The sequence below is a fragment of the Rhineura floridana genome, chromosome 6 (genome assembly GCF_030035675.1).
Source record: "Rhineura floridana isolate rRhiFlo1 chromosome 6, rRhiFlo1.hap2, whole genome shotgun sequence".
NCBI lineage: Eukaryota > Metazoa > Chordata > Lepidosauria > Squamata > Rhineuridae > Rhineura > Rhineura floridana.
Genome location: NC_084485.1, coordinates 92,401,710 through 92,418,624, shown reverse-complemented (window position 1 = coordinate 92,418,624; position 16,915 = coordinate 92,401,710). Strand labels below are relative to the sequence as shown.

Here is a 16,915-nt window from a genome sequence, read left to right as displayed (position 1 = left end):
ACCTTAGAGAAGAACTAAGGTCTAGGTTTAGCACCTTGCAGATGCTGAATATCTATATCCATTTCAGTCTGGCTTCTCCTTTAGTATTAGGTCACTCAGCACATGTGATAACAATAGAAATCCTGAAAGACGTGTTCTCCTTGATGCATTTCAGATAGTAATTACCTGCAGAAAGGTTTTTTCAGCTAGTTATTGGAACTGCACAAAGAAATGCAGAATGAATGAAAGATAAACAGAGTACTTGTGAATTAAAGTCCATTTGAATTTTGGGGAGCAGAGAGAGAGAGAGAGAGAGACCCCTGACTTTTCTTGCCATCTGTTTGGTTGGCTCATCCCTTCTGAGTACTGCTACATTCAGTACTGATGCTGCCAATAGGATTACGTTCTTTTCTGCAGATACATCTTGGCAGTGTTATGTTATGTTATGTTACAGTTTATTTCTAGGCTGCCTTTTGGCCAAAAAGGCCCTCAAGGCGGCTTACACACAAATAAAAAACACAAATACAAAATACAAATAAAAACAATACAATTTACAAATGGCACTATCAGACATCGTCTGGTTGATATCAGTCTGCAAATCTCAAGACTGAGGAATGCTCTCTTCCTAGGAATTTTGAATACCTAGTTGTGCTTTTATCTTTTTCCTAAATAGTATATCACTTTCTGCATGTCCGTCTTTCTTTTGTATTATGAGTTAATCAAAGACAGTGGCCTGGTTCAGATGCCACACTAAGCCATAGTTTCACACAACAAGAACATAATGCAATGAGCCTTGGGCTCGGGCATTCCCTTTCCCTTCTCCTTGTATGGTGCAGTCACAAACAGTTCAGAAACTTTAACTTTTTATTTCAGTTAACCACAGTTTAGCATGCCATGTAAACCCTAAATTTCTGTTAATGTTAACTATGGTTTTTTTAATCAAGCAACCACAGAAGTTTGAAGTTGATTTGTTTCAAATAAACCATGAGCTAAGAGAGACCACAGTTCACTGGGTACAAACAACAAAATAAGATGCAGTTAATCTAAACCATAAGTGAAAGCCATGCCAGAGAAGGAGAGGGAAAGGTGCAGTCCTGAGGTTCATTGAGATTCATTCTCATCACATTAAATTATTGTTTAGTGTGAGGCAGCCAGTAGATGTACTATGACTCAAACGTGCTGTATTCTCTGAATTCTGCCCAGCATTTTCTCAGGGGTATCTCCTGATAGAAGATACAACTTTAATTTCACTTTAACTTTAATAAGAAACCTGAACATTTACAGAACTTATGGTTCATGTGAATGTGGTGCTAGAAATCTGTACAGCTGTTTCTTCACTGTCTTGAATACAGGATCTTGCTGTCTAACAAACATGGAGATTGCTTCAAAATCTAGATAATCTCTCTTTTTTGTTGTTCTTCAATGCAAAACAGTCATTTGCTTCAAAATCTTTAAAACCTCAATTTTAATTTTTTTAAAAAATCACCTGTTTCTCAACTGTACAGTTTTGCTAAATTCATTATCTCATTCTTCACATTATTCTTGCAGCTCAGCCACTTTGCCTATAACCTTCAAGTGCTTGTTAGAGAATAACCACATGGACAGGAGGATTGCCCGATTTGTGCTTCCTGTGGGGGCTACAATCAATATGGATGGGACTGCCCTTTACGAAGCAGTAGCAGCTATTTTTATTGCTCAAGTAAACAATTATGAACTGGACTTTGGACAGATCATCACCATAAGGTAAAAATCCATGTATAAAGGAAGCCCCATATTCAGCAGCTTGATTCGTGATTTGTGTTCTGAGTTTTCACTGTAAATATAAATAGAGGATGTTATCCACTAATCTGAATACTGGATGTATTCCTGAGATGTATTGTGAGTGACCCAAAGGTCTTCATTCATAAATACAAATTAAGACATGTAGAATCTATTTACCTGAATTGGTTAGGAAGGCATAGTAGTTTATTAGAAGAGAAATCTTATAAACACTATTTAATGGCGATATTTGATAAGGGAATTATAAAGTTACATTTTACTTTTCATTTGACTTTCTCCAGAGTAGTGCCATTGAGCACACAGAGCTACAATTTCAGAGTTCTCTGAGTAGGGGGACTGACTCTGACAATTATAGATCTATGGAGGGAATAGGTGGTCTCCAAACAACTCTCAGCACCGTTCACAAACAACAGTTCCCAGGATTCTTTGGGGGAAGCCATGACTGTAAGTGGAATGACACTGGAATAAATGTATGGTGTGAACGTTGTCCAGAATACTGACTATTGGGATGAAAATGAAAAATTGGGAGGGGGAATAGAATGGAGTTGAGTGGCTGTAATCCTAAATTGTAGCATTTCATTATGCAACATTTTGTTGCAGGTCCCACTAGTTTCCTACGTTTAGGCTATGAGTACTGTTGCTTTACGTAGCCAGAGTGGCACTACTCACAGATAAGAGGAGGCTGGGCCTGGCAATCAAGAGGTCTTCCGTATCTTTAAAAGTTGTGCAGGGGGAAGGGAGAATTCCACCTTGTGGTCTTTCCCATTACAGTGTTGCAAGAACACCTGCACTTTGGCTGACTTTCTCTTCTCCTAAAGATACAGGATCAGTCTCAGGCCCTGAGCCTGGCAACCCTATTGCCAGGTGTCCAGTTTTTGTCCAAAGACTCTGGATTTTGGGGGTCCTCTCTGGGTGAGTCAGCTTAATCTCCGGACTCCCAGCTTTCATTTTTAAAAAAATAAGTTTCTAGGTGGTCTGGTTCATGAGATATACACCAAAACATCACCCCACACACACTAGTTCTGTAAAATGATCTTTTAGCTGGCTGCTCTAACCCCTCCCTTTCATGTTTGTGGCCAATAAGTGAAGTCAGGGATGTGATTGACAAGAGATTTCTGGGCCTCCAGGCAGTACCTAGACTCCATTGCAAAGGCAGAAAACTACTGTCAGTTTTCCTGTTTATCTGAATATCTCATAAATAGCTTTCAGCAGTACCAAAAATCTTTCTTTCTCTTGTGTGAAGGAGTCGAACAAGTTTAAGTTTTCCTGGGCTGTTGAAGATCGCAGTGTTTTGAAAACCTTCCCAATATGAAGCTTTAATCCAGTACTTGCTTTTCTAGGAGTAAAACTGAAATGCTAATCCCACATACCTGGAGTAAACCCCACTGAATTCAATAGGATTTACTTTTAAGTAGACATGGTTAGGATTGTGCTGTAAATTAATGCGACTTTTGAGTGAACATAGCAAAGGATTGTGCTTGTGCTTGTGTTATAAATATTTCTCTCCAATCCTATTTTTAAAGCAATTTGGCAGGGCTCACATAGATATAACTGCTTTTATTATGTAGGAGACTAATACTGATTTTATTTTATTTTTAAAAATGTTCTGCAATAACTAACTCATTTTGACAATAAACTATTATATGGGGTTTGTGTATTTTTACATCTCCAGTGTGTTGTGTGTGTATATGGAGTCTTCTCAACAACCCTGTAAGGTAGGATTGTCGATTGGAAACCAAGGCAGCTCACAACAAGAAATGAATCCCTTTAAAATCCAATAACCATAAAAAACAGCTTAAAGTGGCATGATTCTGAATTTTGGGTTGGGTGAGTGAAGCTCCTTATCACTTGAGGCTGCAGATCTGTGCACACTCCCCTGTTTGAGTAAGCCCCATTGAATACATTGGGACTTACTTCTGAGTAAACAATCATACGATTGCACTACAAATATCTTTACAGGTTGTGTAAATAATAAACATCTTTGACAGTCATGCTTACATAAATATTTCTTCATACCAAGTCCTGATAAGTATTTGATTTCTCACTATGGCTGTACATTATTACTTCCTCTACATTTTAAGTGTGCCCTTCTTCCTTGGGGTGGTCATGGTTCCCCTCTGTTGTTTTCATCCCAAGGAGCAGATTAGACTGAGAGATGGTGAGTAGCCCATGGTCACCCAGTAAACTTTATAGCTCATTTCCATTTTAAAAATTTAATTAAAACGGTTTACATGCAGGCAAATTTTATGAAGTAGATCCACACAATTCATTTAAAGCACATCCAACTTGCATTTAAAGTGCATGACTTCCCCTAAAGAATCCTGGAACTGTAGTTTCCCCCTCACAGTTATTGTTCCCAGTGCCACCACCCTTAAACTACAGTTCCCATTATTCTGTGGTGGGATTCATGTGCTTCAAATGTGTGTTGAATGTGCTTTAAATGAATGATGTGGATCTGCCCTAGATATGATGTGCATTCGTTAGTGAATTGAAAAGAACCATTTTAAAATATACTTAACAGGGGAACGGCTATAGCTCGGTGGCAAGGCATATGCTTTGCATGCAAAGGTCCAAGATTCAATTTCTGGAAAAGACTATTGCCTGGAATCCTGGAGAGCCAATGCTAGTCCATGTCATCAGTACTGAGCTTTGTTGTTGTTATGTGCCTTCAAGTTGATTACGACTTATGGCGACCCTGTGAATCAGTGAACTCCAACAGTATCTGTCATGAACCACCCTGTTCAGATCTTGTAGGTTCGGGTCTGTGGCTTCCTTTATGGAATCAATCCATCTCTTGTTTGGCCTTCCTCTTTTTCTACTCCCTTCTGTTTTTCCCAGCATTACTGTCTTTTCTAGTGAATTATGTCTTCTCATTATATGTCTAAAGTATGATAACCTCAGTTTCATCATTTTAGCTTCTAGTGATAGTTCTAATTTGTTCTAACACCCAATTATTTGTCTTTTTCGCAGTCCATGGTATGTGCAAAGCTCTTCTCCAACACCACATTTCAAATGAGATGATTTTTCTCTTATCCACTTTTTTCACTGTCCAACTTTCACATCCATACATAGAGATCGGGAATACCATGGTCTGAATGATCCTGATGTTAGTGTGCAGTGATACATGTATGCATTTGAGGACCTTTTCTAGTTCTCTCATAGCTGCTCTCCCCAGTCCTAGCCTGACTATTGTCTCCACTTTGATTAATGACTATGCCAAGGTATTGATAATCCTTGACAAGTTCAATGTCCTCATTGTCAACTTTAAAGTTACATAAATCTTCTGTCATTAATTTAGTCTTCTTGACATTCAGCTGTAGTCCTGCTTTTGTGCTTTCCTCTTTAACTTTCATCAGCATTCATTTCAAATCGTTACTGGTTTCTGCTAGTAGTATGGTATTGTCTGCATATCTTAAATTATTGATATTTCTCCCTCCAGTTTTCACACCTCCTTCATCTTGGTCCAATCCTGCTTTCCTTATGATATGTTCTGCGTACAGATTAAACAAATACGGTGATAAAATACACCCCTGTCTCACATCCTTTCCGATGGGGAACCAATCAGTTTCTCCATATTATATCCTTACAGTAGCCTCTTGTCCAGAGTATAGGCTGCACATCAGGACAATCAGATGCTGTGGCACCCCAATTTCTTTTAAAGCATTCTATAATTTTTCATGATCTACATAATCAAAGGGTTTGCTGTAATCTATAAACCACAGGGTGATTTCCTTCTGAAATTCCTTGGTCTGTTCCATTATCCAACATTATGTTTGCAATATGATATCTGGTGCCTCTTCCCTTTCTAAATCCAACTTGGACATCTGGCATTTCTCACTCCATATATGGTAAAAGCCTTTGTTGTAGAATCTTGAGCATTACTTTACTTGCACAGGATATTAAGGCAATAGTTCGATAATTACTGCATTCCCTGGGATCCCCTTTCTTTGGAATTGAGATGTATATTAAACGCTTCCAGTCTGTGGGCCAATGTTTAGTTTTTCATATTTGCCGACATATTGGTGTCAAAATTTGGACAGATTCAGTCTCAGTAGCTTGTAGCAACTCTATTAGTATACCATGTTCCTAGTGATATGTTTCTTCCGAGTATTTTAAGAGCAGCTTTCACTTCACATTCTAAACTTTCTGGTTCTTCATCATATGGTTCCTCCATGAATGAATCTCATCCTTGCATTTCTTTTATAGAGTTCTTCAGTGTATTGCTTACATCTTCCTTTTATTTCATCTCAGTCAATCTGTTTGTTCCCCTGTTGACTCTTCAACATTCGTACTTGTGGTTTATATTTCCCTTTCATTTCTCTAATCTTTTGGAATAGGGCTCTTGTTCTTCCCTTTTTGTTGTCCTCTTCTATTTCTATACAGCTGCTGGGCTTGCCTAATCACGGGGCCACACCCACACCAGACTTTGATTTCACATGAGACAGTCATGGCTTCCCCAGAGCAGCTGTGAGTCTGGCTTTCAGAACACTGACAGTTGGTTCTTACTGAGCATGCCCAACATTATCATTCCATTCAATGCAAAATTTATTAAATTAATTAAAAATCAACCAGGCATTTTTTTTTTACTTTTAAACTGCAGAAGATGAAGGTCAGAATATGGGGCAAGGTCAGTAACAGGATTCTAGGTACTCTGTGAGCTTGGCTGGTTTTTAATGAATTTCAACAGATTATGAGAATTCTGAGAGAAAAAAGTCCAAAAGCGGTCTGGGTTTTTTCTCTCTCTCTTTAGACTTTGAACTCTCAATTCTTTCTGACTGTTTTGTTTATCACCATGAAAATTGAGTGGGTTGTTAAGCAAGCATTTTTGAGTTCAGGATGATAAGGTGTTGTTTTGAAATGAGCATATGGGAAGCATCAGAATGTCATGGGGTGTATTTTCAATATAACATTGTGGAATGTGAAAAATCCACACCGGCTATAGTATACAGCCACTCATGTGGCTGTATAATACAGCAATTTAGAGCCCTGTTGGATCCATATCAGACTTTACAGGAAGTGCAATTTTTGGAAGGTGCCACTGCTTTGCTTTACACGTACTTAGCTGCACCATTTTCATAATCCCTGATGCTGGTTTTTTTGTGTGATGGTACTCACCGGTACAGAGTACCTCATTTTTTACTGAAAAAAGCACTGCCTAAAGGTGTCTGAATTCATTGACACCTTTAGCAATTACCAGTTTGGAACACATGTAAGCACCTGCACCTGTTCTTTATATGTGGGGACATGTGGATCCTCAGAACTTGACTGTTTTCATATAATTTCTGGCAGTGGCCACAGAAAGTCATACCCAAGGGGCCAAACCATTAATGGTGTGGATGCAGTTAGCACATACATTTTTTGTTCTGTAAACAACAGTCAGAGGAGCTTGAGCAACTCCAAGGGAGAAACGTTTTTTTTTTAAAAAATAATATCATTTTACTGTGTTTTCATAATGGGAGCTAGCCAGGCACTTCAGCAGCAGCCCTGAAGCTCCTTTTTGGCTTGCCATTTCCTCTTGTGGCCCTGGGGGAGATGGCCAGGATGGGGGGATTTGAGAACCAACTAGGAATCTAGGTAGGTGGTGTGGTGATCTCTCAGGTTCTAGGGAAAGAGTGTCCAGATCCTTAAAGTTCTTCAGGATTACTGGCAATATGAAGATCTGCTGGAGGGGGTTAATCTTGCTCCCCCTGCTTCTCCTCCAAGACATCAAGTTCCAGGACTGGGAAGGGCTGACCCCTGACATTTTAAGAGGGGCTGGGGAAATGTGGTTCCAAGGTGGGTGCTTCCTCCTCACCCTCCCCTGGTTTATTTGTATGCAGCCTTTCCATAATAGTCTATGCTCAAGATGGCTCACAACGTGAAAAAGTTACATAATTCACTGTTACAAAACAAAATTCAAAATAGTCAAACAATAAATTAAAGAAACATCTCAGTATGAAATACACAATAAATTGAAGCAATACACCTATAATTCATAATAAGGTCCAACAATAAAATACAAAAAGTAACTACGTCCAGAATTAAATTTTGGCCCAAACAAGTTCTTAACCAACACCCCACAGTCAGGATGGTCCCTGGCATCTTCAGGCAGTAGCTGCTTTTACAGCTACAGTCAGTTAGGGCTCCACCCTCCCAGGCCAGGTGGAAAGAGGCCAACAAGCAGGGAGAGGGTCTTGTAGCACTCAACAGTCGAGGTGGTCTCTGGCATCTTTAGGTAGTACCTTTGGTTACAAAACCAATGCACCTTAGTTGTATTCACACAAACAATATCAAGTTTAGCTTGGCCTGAAGGTATGGCAGCTTGCTGTAGCTGGACTGTGGCACAAGATTTCTCCATCTGTGAGCCCTCAATATCTTGCTTCTCTGGTGATTACAGTATGGTGTCTATTAGTCTCAACAACTCTATGGGTAGAGAAATGCTTACTGTTGTGCCAGTTCCAGTGCATCTCCACCTCTCTTTTCTGAAAACGGGCACATGACACTAGTCAAACGCCGCCCCTTTTTACTTTAAAACCTGGTGGCATCAGCTTGAGTGTTTTTTTTTTAATTTGCTTCAAAGAGATTTCACAACTGATCAGCAGATCAACCTGTTCCCCCTCCAGATGTGGCCAATAGAAACGCTTTGCTGTAGGCGACTAGCGTGCCTACAGCAGTCCAGCTCTAGTAGTGTGAAGCCAGGTGCATGAAATAGCTAGTGGACAATAGATAGGTATGCGCAGCACCATTATATTCACTGTTTATTGTCTCTGTGTATGTTGTAAGCTGCCATGATGTACTTCTATGAAAAGTGCAGCTTATAAATACTTTAATAAATAAAATAAATTTTAAAAAGGCACAACCAGCCTGTTCCAACTAATTTCAGGTTTGAGTACATGAGAGTCACATGACAGATTTTTTGGACCAAATGTAAGCATGGAGGAAAACTCTGTTAGTTCCAAACATAAGTGATCTTTCATGCTAAATCATTAATATCCTTCTGTTTGTTTGTCAAAGTATCACAGCAACAGCTGCCAGCATTGGTGCAGCTGGGATCCCTCAAGCTGGCCTTGCGACTATGGTCATTGTTCTGACGTCAGTGGGGCTGCCTACGGATGACATCACTCTCATCATTGCTGTTGACTGGGCCTTGTAAGTAACTGAACAGTTTTTTAGACTTTCCTTTCATCTTCAAACAAAACCGATTGGGTAAGGATTGAACAGCTCACTTTTTGAGAACCTATAGTACACTGTGAGCCAATACATGAAGTAGAAGATGGTCATGAAAGTCAAAACCAAACTGGCCCATGGTCTCTTGTTACATGTCTTTGCTATCTGGCTGAGTTCTCCATCTATAAAACAGGGACATTAAACACCTAAGAACTGTCATATTGAATCAAACCAAAGATCTATCTAGTAGAGGGCACTATCGCCATCAGTAATCAGCTAGATGCCCATAGGATGGTTATAAGCAAGGCATGACAGTCATCCTCTGAATCTGAGATACACTTATGTGAATATGGAAGTTCTAATAAATCCTAGACCATGACAGGTGTTGGTAATTGGATCCTGCCATAAGCTGATCCAGAACTCTTCTGCCCTCCACAGGTCACCTTGACAGGTGAATTGGGCTGCTTACCTGTCATTCACATGACATTGTATGTTGTCAGGTGATTCAACTTTAAATCTGCAGCTTGCAAAGGAAGAATAGAGCAGTGCCAATTTTTCCTCTGCAGCCCTGGCTTGAATTAAAAAATAATTCAAGCTGCAGTTGCAGAGAGTCCTCCTTGCAGCCCCAGCCTGAATTCAAGCTTCAATGGAAGCATTGGGAGTATACTCTAAGCATTCTTCCTGTTCTTTCCAGCTGTAATTCTGTGGTTTTTGATAATAAAATTATCAAATTTGATAATAAAATTTAATAAATGGCAAATTCTACCAGTGTCTGGAAAGGAAGAATTAGGAGCATTTACTCCCAATTTTTCATTTTAATTTTGGCCCAAATGATGTCAGGTGATGGGCATGTAGGTGTGGTTTGGGCCAAATGGGGAGACCTTAAAGTCCTATTTAGGCCTACAGGATTCCTCACTGCTGCTCTGTGACATAGAGAACAGCTCTCTTCCGAGAGAAAGAGGAAAAAGCTATGTGACATAAAGGGCTTTGCATATTAAAATTGCTATGGAAACAAATACTGCCCCTAATAATCTTTACATGACCATGCCTTCTATGCTCTGCAAAGTAAGATACAATGCATTCACCCTTTATTCATTTCTCTTATTGAATAAATACTAATTTTCCAGTAGCACCTAATCTATGCTCTAAAATATAAGCCGATTTACAACAGCATTTGCTGTGGCTTCCATCAACATAGCTACTACAGTATGTTGCAGGGCGGGGAACCTCAAGCCTACAGGCCAAACCTGGCCCATGAGGCCTCCCCATTTGGCCCATGAGACTGTTTGGGGAAGCCATGCCCATCCACCCTACACCTGGAATCATGAGGGGAGGGTATGGGCAAGGCTTCAAGGGAATGGTCAGGACCTTAAATTAGGCTCCTGACTGTTTCTTTGCTGGAGGAAGGCACACTCCCAACCATCTATCAGCTGCTGGGCAGTACGGAACCTTGATCAAGGCGGTGGAAGCAGTTTCCACTGCTCTCCCTCCCAGCACTGCTCTCTGAACCCCTTTGCAAGCTTCAAAGCCCTTTGTGAGCCTCCCTTTGCTGCTCCTTTGCACCTCTGACATTAGGGGTGGAAAGGAGAAGCGCGGAGGGGCTTGCAAAGCATTGGGCTGGCAACACCACTTGTGCTGTGAACCCCGCACAAAGTGGGTGTGACAACCCATCTGTCAATCATGTGACATCATGAATGGTATTGGACTGACAGGTGGGTTGTGCTGCCCACCTCTAAAAATGCTATATTGGGTGGGGTAAGTCCTTACTGTTATACTGTTTGTTCGTGCAATCATAACTGCTTACAATGTAAATGTAGAGTTGCTTTGCCATGAATGTTCTGGAGATTAAGAAACCTTAGTAAGTTGTCCCCTGCTTTGGCCTATTCTGCTGCTCTTGTCCCCTGCCCTCATATAAAGATATATTACTAGTAGTAGTAGTAGTAGTAGTAGTACGATTTAGTTATTTCCTTTATCTATTTATTGACAGTGGGAGAGGCAGGCACGGTTGGCAGAACATGACAGTGGCAAACCTGCCATGTCTTCAGATCTTCTACCTCTAATTCTCCCCACAATTCTACTGTTGAAAGTTAAGGCTTCAAACCATACACAACAGGAACACAATTCATGTATTCACCCTGATCATGTACAAAGCAGGGTCTTTATGTCTTTACTTTATCAGCCAAAAGCAACGCAGAGGAGATGGGGACTGAATCTTTCCCCCTCCCATGCCTTACCTCCTGCAGCCAGTTGCTTCTGCAGTTTTCTTATTCCTGGTTCTAATAGTGGTAAGAAGCCACAAAGAGAGAAAAGTAGCTGGAGTAATTGACTGAGGAGATTTAAGGTACCGGAAGGAGAGTTTTAATACCTGCTGCTTGTGCATTTCTCTTCTTGTTACACACTGACTCAACCCATTTGGGATATGGAGAGGGCAGATCTGCAGGCCTGGCATTAGCATGTGGCATCCACAGGCAGTTGCTGGAACCTCTGCACTCCAGCAAGGTCCTCTGCTGAACTGATGGCTAGCCTGGGCCCTCTGTGCTGGTAGGCTTGGACCCACCATTTAAATTTCCCACAATACCCCTGACATAGCTCTTGGGCATTGTGAGAAATTAAAACAACAGCTAACACTGCTGCTACTGTTGCTCCTCACCACCATTAGGGCCCATGGAGGTAAGAGGGTGTCCTACCCAGAGACGAAGGATTCAGACTGAGGCGAGGTGACATCTTTTTTCTTTTTATTAATGTTATGGTTACATCCAAAGTGGTGCGCTTCATATACCTGTCTGCTCTACTTTCCCTAACTATCCAAACTAAGCAGTCTCTGCAGCGTTTGGGGAGAGTTGACTCAGCACTTGTGCTTTGGAAGACACCAGCCAAAGTAGGAATGTTTTCGTGCATAAGCTGCTGCTCCGCCTGAGTTTCACCCTTTGAAAGTCTCTCTTCTCGCGCCTCCTTGCGTGGGGCGAGTCTCAGACGGCCCATCCGACAGTGGGGCTTCGCTAGGTGACAGCACAGCCTCTGGAAGCGGGATGCTGATTGGCTGGGAAGCGTTTGAAGTGTCTGGCGGGGATTCCTGCAAGGGAGTAGATGGTGCTATCAGACAGTCGCTTCCCAACTGCTCAGGTGTTTGACTCGCAGGCAGGGCAGGAGTTGCCTCAGTGGAAGTGCCGGGCATGGGAATTTGAGGGCTGCCAAAACTCTTCCCGCTCGTCTCCCTTCCTCCGACTCCCCAAGGAACCTCATCCTCCCTGACTCCCCTCCCTGATCTAGCTCTCCCTCCGAATGGGGCACAACAGAAGGGGTCCAAAGAGCTTGTTGCTGCCTTTAGACACATGAATGATAACCCCATTACATCTGGTTTGGCTCTGACTTTTGACAGCGGGAGAAGCAGTGACTGTGGACAGATCTAAACATGACAGTTGGAGACCCACATCTTCTTTACATGCATACATATGTGAACATATGTACTTAACATATGAAAACTTTTTCCGGTTCATCCTAATTTCATTATCCATTAAGATAAAAAAAACATTAAGTAAGCCAAAACCTGAACAATGATGATCTTGGACCATCCTTTGCTTCCCTAAGCCAAACATCTGGATGTTTTTGAAATCCAGCTTTATGATCCACATCAATATATTAACCAATGTGACAGAGTTTTCAGATGTGCTTGTTTGCATTGGAAAAATAAGCAAATCACATGATGCATTTCAGATTTAATGTAGTTCTGCCAAGATGAATTTGACTCAGCTTCAAATAATGTACTGAGTAGTTCCAGCTAATACACCTGCCCTTTCGCCTCAATTGTTTCTGTTCAAAGCAGCTTCAAAGTTGCGTTCTGCAAATATGTCCATTTCAGCATTGCTCTGTGAAAATGAAATTGATTTTATCTTATGACTACAAAACAGACTATGCACAAAGAAAATAAAGTGGAAAATATATAATTTTAAAACAAAAAAGTTACCAAGAACTAATGTAATAGTAAACACTAATAATGGAGAGAGATTAACCTAAACTGCAGTGCCAAACATACTAATGTTTATCTTCTAGCAATTCATTTCTTTAGCAGGTAAAGAAACTGACCTGATCGCTTGCAGAGGATTACCTCTCATCTTCCCATTGTTTCATCTGTTTCAGGTGCCCCTCTCTTTCCCCCCTACCACCAATTGAGGCTGGTCCATTAGGGCAAATGGGGCACTGACCCACCAATTGAAGTCTGCCTTCACCCATCTCCCACCTGCCTTCTTCCGTACAAGCAGGCCAGGGGGTGGCTCTGGCTGTCAGGTTCCTCCTCCTCAATTTTGCCCCTGTGAAGTACAGCAGGAAGGAGCATGGGGACAAAACTAGAATTAGTCTGCTCTGCCTATCATTGGCTGTGGCTCCACCTACTGTTTGCTGTCCGGCTTTCCATCCTACCACTCACAATGGGCACAAGGCGCCAATGCCTCCTACCCTCCTTCTCTGAGCTCTCCCCTCCCCAAAGTGGGTGCGCACTCCCACTCCCCCGCCACATACATATTAGTGGCTACAGTTCCCATCACTGATTAGCTCAACCTACACATTCTTGTCCCCTGCATTGCCCATCAGACACAAATGGCCAATCCCTGTTTATTTTCCAAGTGGAATCAAAATGTTTTCTACTCTCCACCTGGACATATTTAATGGCTCCCCCTGCTTATGTCTCCTAAAAAAGATAAATCCACTATATAAAGTACACTTCCTTGTTCTCCTGTTTTTGTCTTAAAAACATACTCCAGTTTTATTTTTAATACTTGGCTCAAGATTGCTTCTTTCATTATTCACAAAAGATTCTTAATATTTCTGGACTGGTGGAAGGACAGGTTTTTTTCTTTCATTACAAAACTCTTTAAAGCTGCTGCACTGGAATCCACACTTTACAGAATTAATTCCAGATTTAATTCAGGGACTCCTGGTGCCTCTTAAATAGAATCCAGAGACCAGAAGTGCAGTGTCAGCTCTGGGGGCTGGGCTAGACTTAGGGAAATCTAGAGTGAATGTATCCACCCGTCTACTACCCAAATGCTATTTCACTCCATGTTTCTTGCTTTATGCATGACAGTATTTAGGAGGACAAAAGTGAGAAAACAAAATCCTTGAGGGCATTTCCTCCCCCTCAAATTTAATTTTTTGCTCCTTAAAAAAAATATGGAGGAATTAAATATGCAAATGCCAGAGACAGGTGCTCATGGCATAGAATCATAGGTTTGGAGAACACCAAAATGTTTTTGGGGTGATATCCTTTACTTCCTTTTGGCATCATAGGGTACTTCCAGACTGCCACTATTTGGGGGTGGGATCCAATCACATACTGGCAAATTCAGGTTGACTGGGAGATCTTGCACAACAAACCTGTTTCCCCAAAAGAGCAGAGTTTTTGTGATAAGGAAAGTAATGAGGAAATGTACTGGAAAGTGTGGGATAACTATTGCTTTTAATGCACCATCATGTAACCTCCCTGCAAACAAATTGGAATGAATGCTCATTAAATAGCCAATGTCAACTAATCTCTTTTCAAACATATCATGCATGCTTAATAAACAGGTTATCTGGAAGTGCCCATAGTACATTCATGTAATTAGTTCAAGGGGCCTCTGTATTTGGCCAATATGGTTTGATGTGGTGACATATGAATTTACACTCAGTAGGTTCCTTTTTAATATTCTCCATCATCTGTTGATTTAGCATGACATCAGATTGTTGTATGGGAGTACAACAGACAGATGTTTAGGACTGTGAACATTTACATATATAAAAAGGGAACATCATCCTTAATGCCCTCACTATGTTTGACAGAGACAGATTCCGAACAATGATCAATGTGCTGGGAGATGCTCTTGCTGCTGGAATAATGGCTCATATCTTCAGGAAAGAATTCACCAAGAATGGGTCGGAGGTAGGAGAAAATTTAACAAGATTAATTGAGAAGTTACTCTGGAGCACAGAAATGGTTATTATAGTTTCTGAAAGCCATCCAATTTAATTTAGAACAAGCACATTTAGATTTTTTTTTTTACACAGCTATGTTTGATTTTTTTACATTAAAATTAAAAATTATAATCAGTACAAAGGAGGAACTCTTCTGGACTATTGACAGGTAGAGCTATAGTGCTGCACTTTCAGCCAAAGCAATAATAAAAACTGAATATAATAACAGCAACATTGTAGGTGGATTATCAACATTTGAGGGCTGGACTACATGTTTTGAGATATATTCATCCTGTGTTAACAGCCTTCCTTGGACTACACCGTGTCAGATTGTAGATGGAGATAATGCAAACATAGGAAGTTGCATTATACTTATTCAGACGCTTGATCCATTTAGTGTATTGCCTGCACTGACTGGCAGGGGCTCTCCAGGCTTTCAGAAAGGAATCTTTCCCAACCCTACCTGGAAATACCAGGGACTGAACCTGAGGCCTCTACATCCAAAGCAAATGTGTTGCCACTGAACTGTGGCCCTTCCCCATGTGTTTAGATGCTCTTCTTCTGTCAAAACGGTATACTTTTGGATAACTATGTCATGTAGAAGAGTTCTAGCCTAACCTAATTAACCTACTTCCTCCTATGTGAAAGAAGTTTGTTTTTTTAAAAACAAAATTGTGGGGAAAACCTCACACCTCCAGTCTGAAGTGGCATAGTTTCAGAAGGGTTGTAGTACATTGTATTCTGAGCTTGTAACTTCAGTCTGGATTGTAGGAATTATGTATTATTGTTATTCAATTTATATTCCGTCCTTCCTCCCAAAGGGAGCCAGGGTGGCTGAACTGCTTCTTATGAGGCATCCTCAAGCAAATTACAATATATATAACAATTACATATATAAACAGTTTAAACAATTGCACATATGAAACAATTTAAAATTTATACATATCTAACTATCTATCTTATCTATCTATCTATATACACACACACAATTTGAAACAACAACTGTTGATTATGAGTGCTGCCGTTATGAAATATGTCAATGCCATCTTGGTATTTGTCAAGTGTGCCTGTTTTGACCATGCTGCACATAAAAATAATTCACAGTGCCATTCACAGCCCAGCAAAGTCAGTGTGGTGTAACCACTCTCAGTTCTTTCAAGGCCTCAGGTTACCCTACAAGTTCAGGATATCACATGAAGTTGTTTGCCATCCCTAAAACAGTAATTGGAACCTCCCTGTTCTATTCATAGGTGCCTTTGTTCAGTGAAACAAAACCTATCAGCATCCACCAGATCATGGCTTACCAGAAAAATGGCTGTGTGAAGAGTGTGAATGAGCCCCATGGACCTGAACCAGCAAAAACATTCCAACATCTCATACCTGTTCAAGTGGAGCAAGAAGAAAACCCGACAGAAACTCATACAGAGAAATTCAACAGTAAAGACCACTGCACTATTGAAATCAATGAACTGGAGACAAATGTGTAACTGTTATTCTGGTGGCATTTGAAACCTAATGACGACCTCACAGCTGAAATTGGGAGACAGCCTTTGGCTTTGAATGGGAAAGCATGGAATGACTGCCATGTGTGAACTAAGGCTGTGAGGCCAGTTGTGAACATCTGTGGAGGCAGAAGGCTTCAATGGGTGTGTGTTTTTCAATCAATTTAGTACAAATGAACTGATCATTGGATAACTTTGGTTTACTTTAGGCTAGGGATGGGATCTGTTGGCTGGTGCCAGTCTGAAAGTTTTCCTTTGACCTAACAGGCTGGCATTGATTCGAGTTCATTTGGTATCTGATAGCTGCTGCTTTTACTGATCCATTTTTTTCACTCAGAAAAAATATTAATATTAATATTGATATTTTAAAGGGAATATTAATGTTTTGAAGGAAATATTAATATTTCCTTTAATAATATCATTTTGAAGGAAATACTGATATTTTAAAAGGAAATATCGATAAATTATCATTCTTACAATTGAGTTTTAGAGGTGGATTTTTTTTAAAGCCCGCTTTAAAAAATATCTGTGAAAATTTGCTACATTAAAATCCAGTCCTCAGC

The 16,915-nt window shown here is 40.6% G+C and overlaps 1 protein-coding gene across 1 annotated transcript in view; it reads left to right on the top strand.

Annotated features, from left to right (window-relative positions):
- Positions 1–16,337, top strand: part of SLC1A7 (solute carrier family 1 member 7) — a 76,058-nt gene extending 59,721 nt beyond the window's left edge. Inside the window, exons 10-13 of the mRNA XM_061633015.1 lie at positions 1,528–1,722; positions 8,752–8,886; positions 14,719–14,818; positions 16,101–16,337. Of these exons, the coding sequence (XP_061488999.1) occupies positions 1,528–1,722; positions 8,752–8,886; positions 14,719–14,818; positions 16,101–16,337 (667 nt within the window). The remainder of the gene's footprint in view (positions 1–1,527; positions 1,723–8,751; positions 8,887–14,718; positions 14,819–16,100) is intronic.
- The last annotated feature ends 578 nt before the right edge of the window (positions 16,338–16,915 follow it).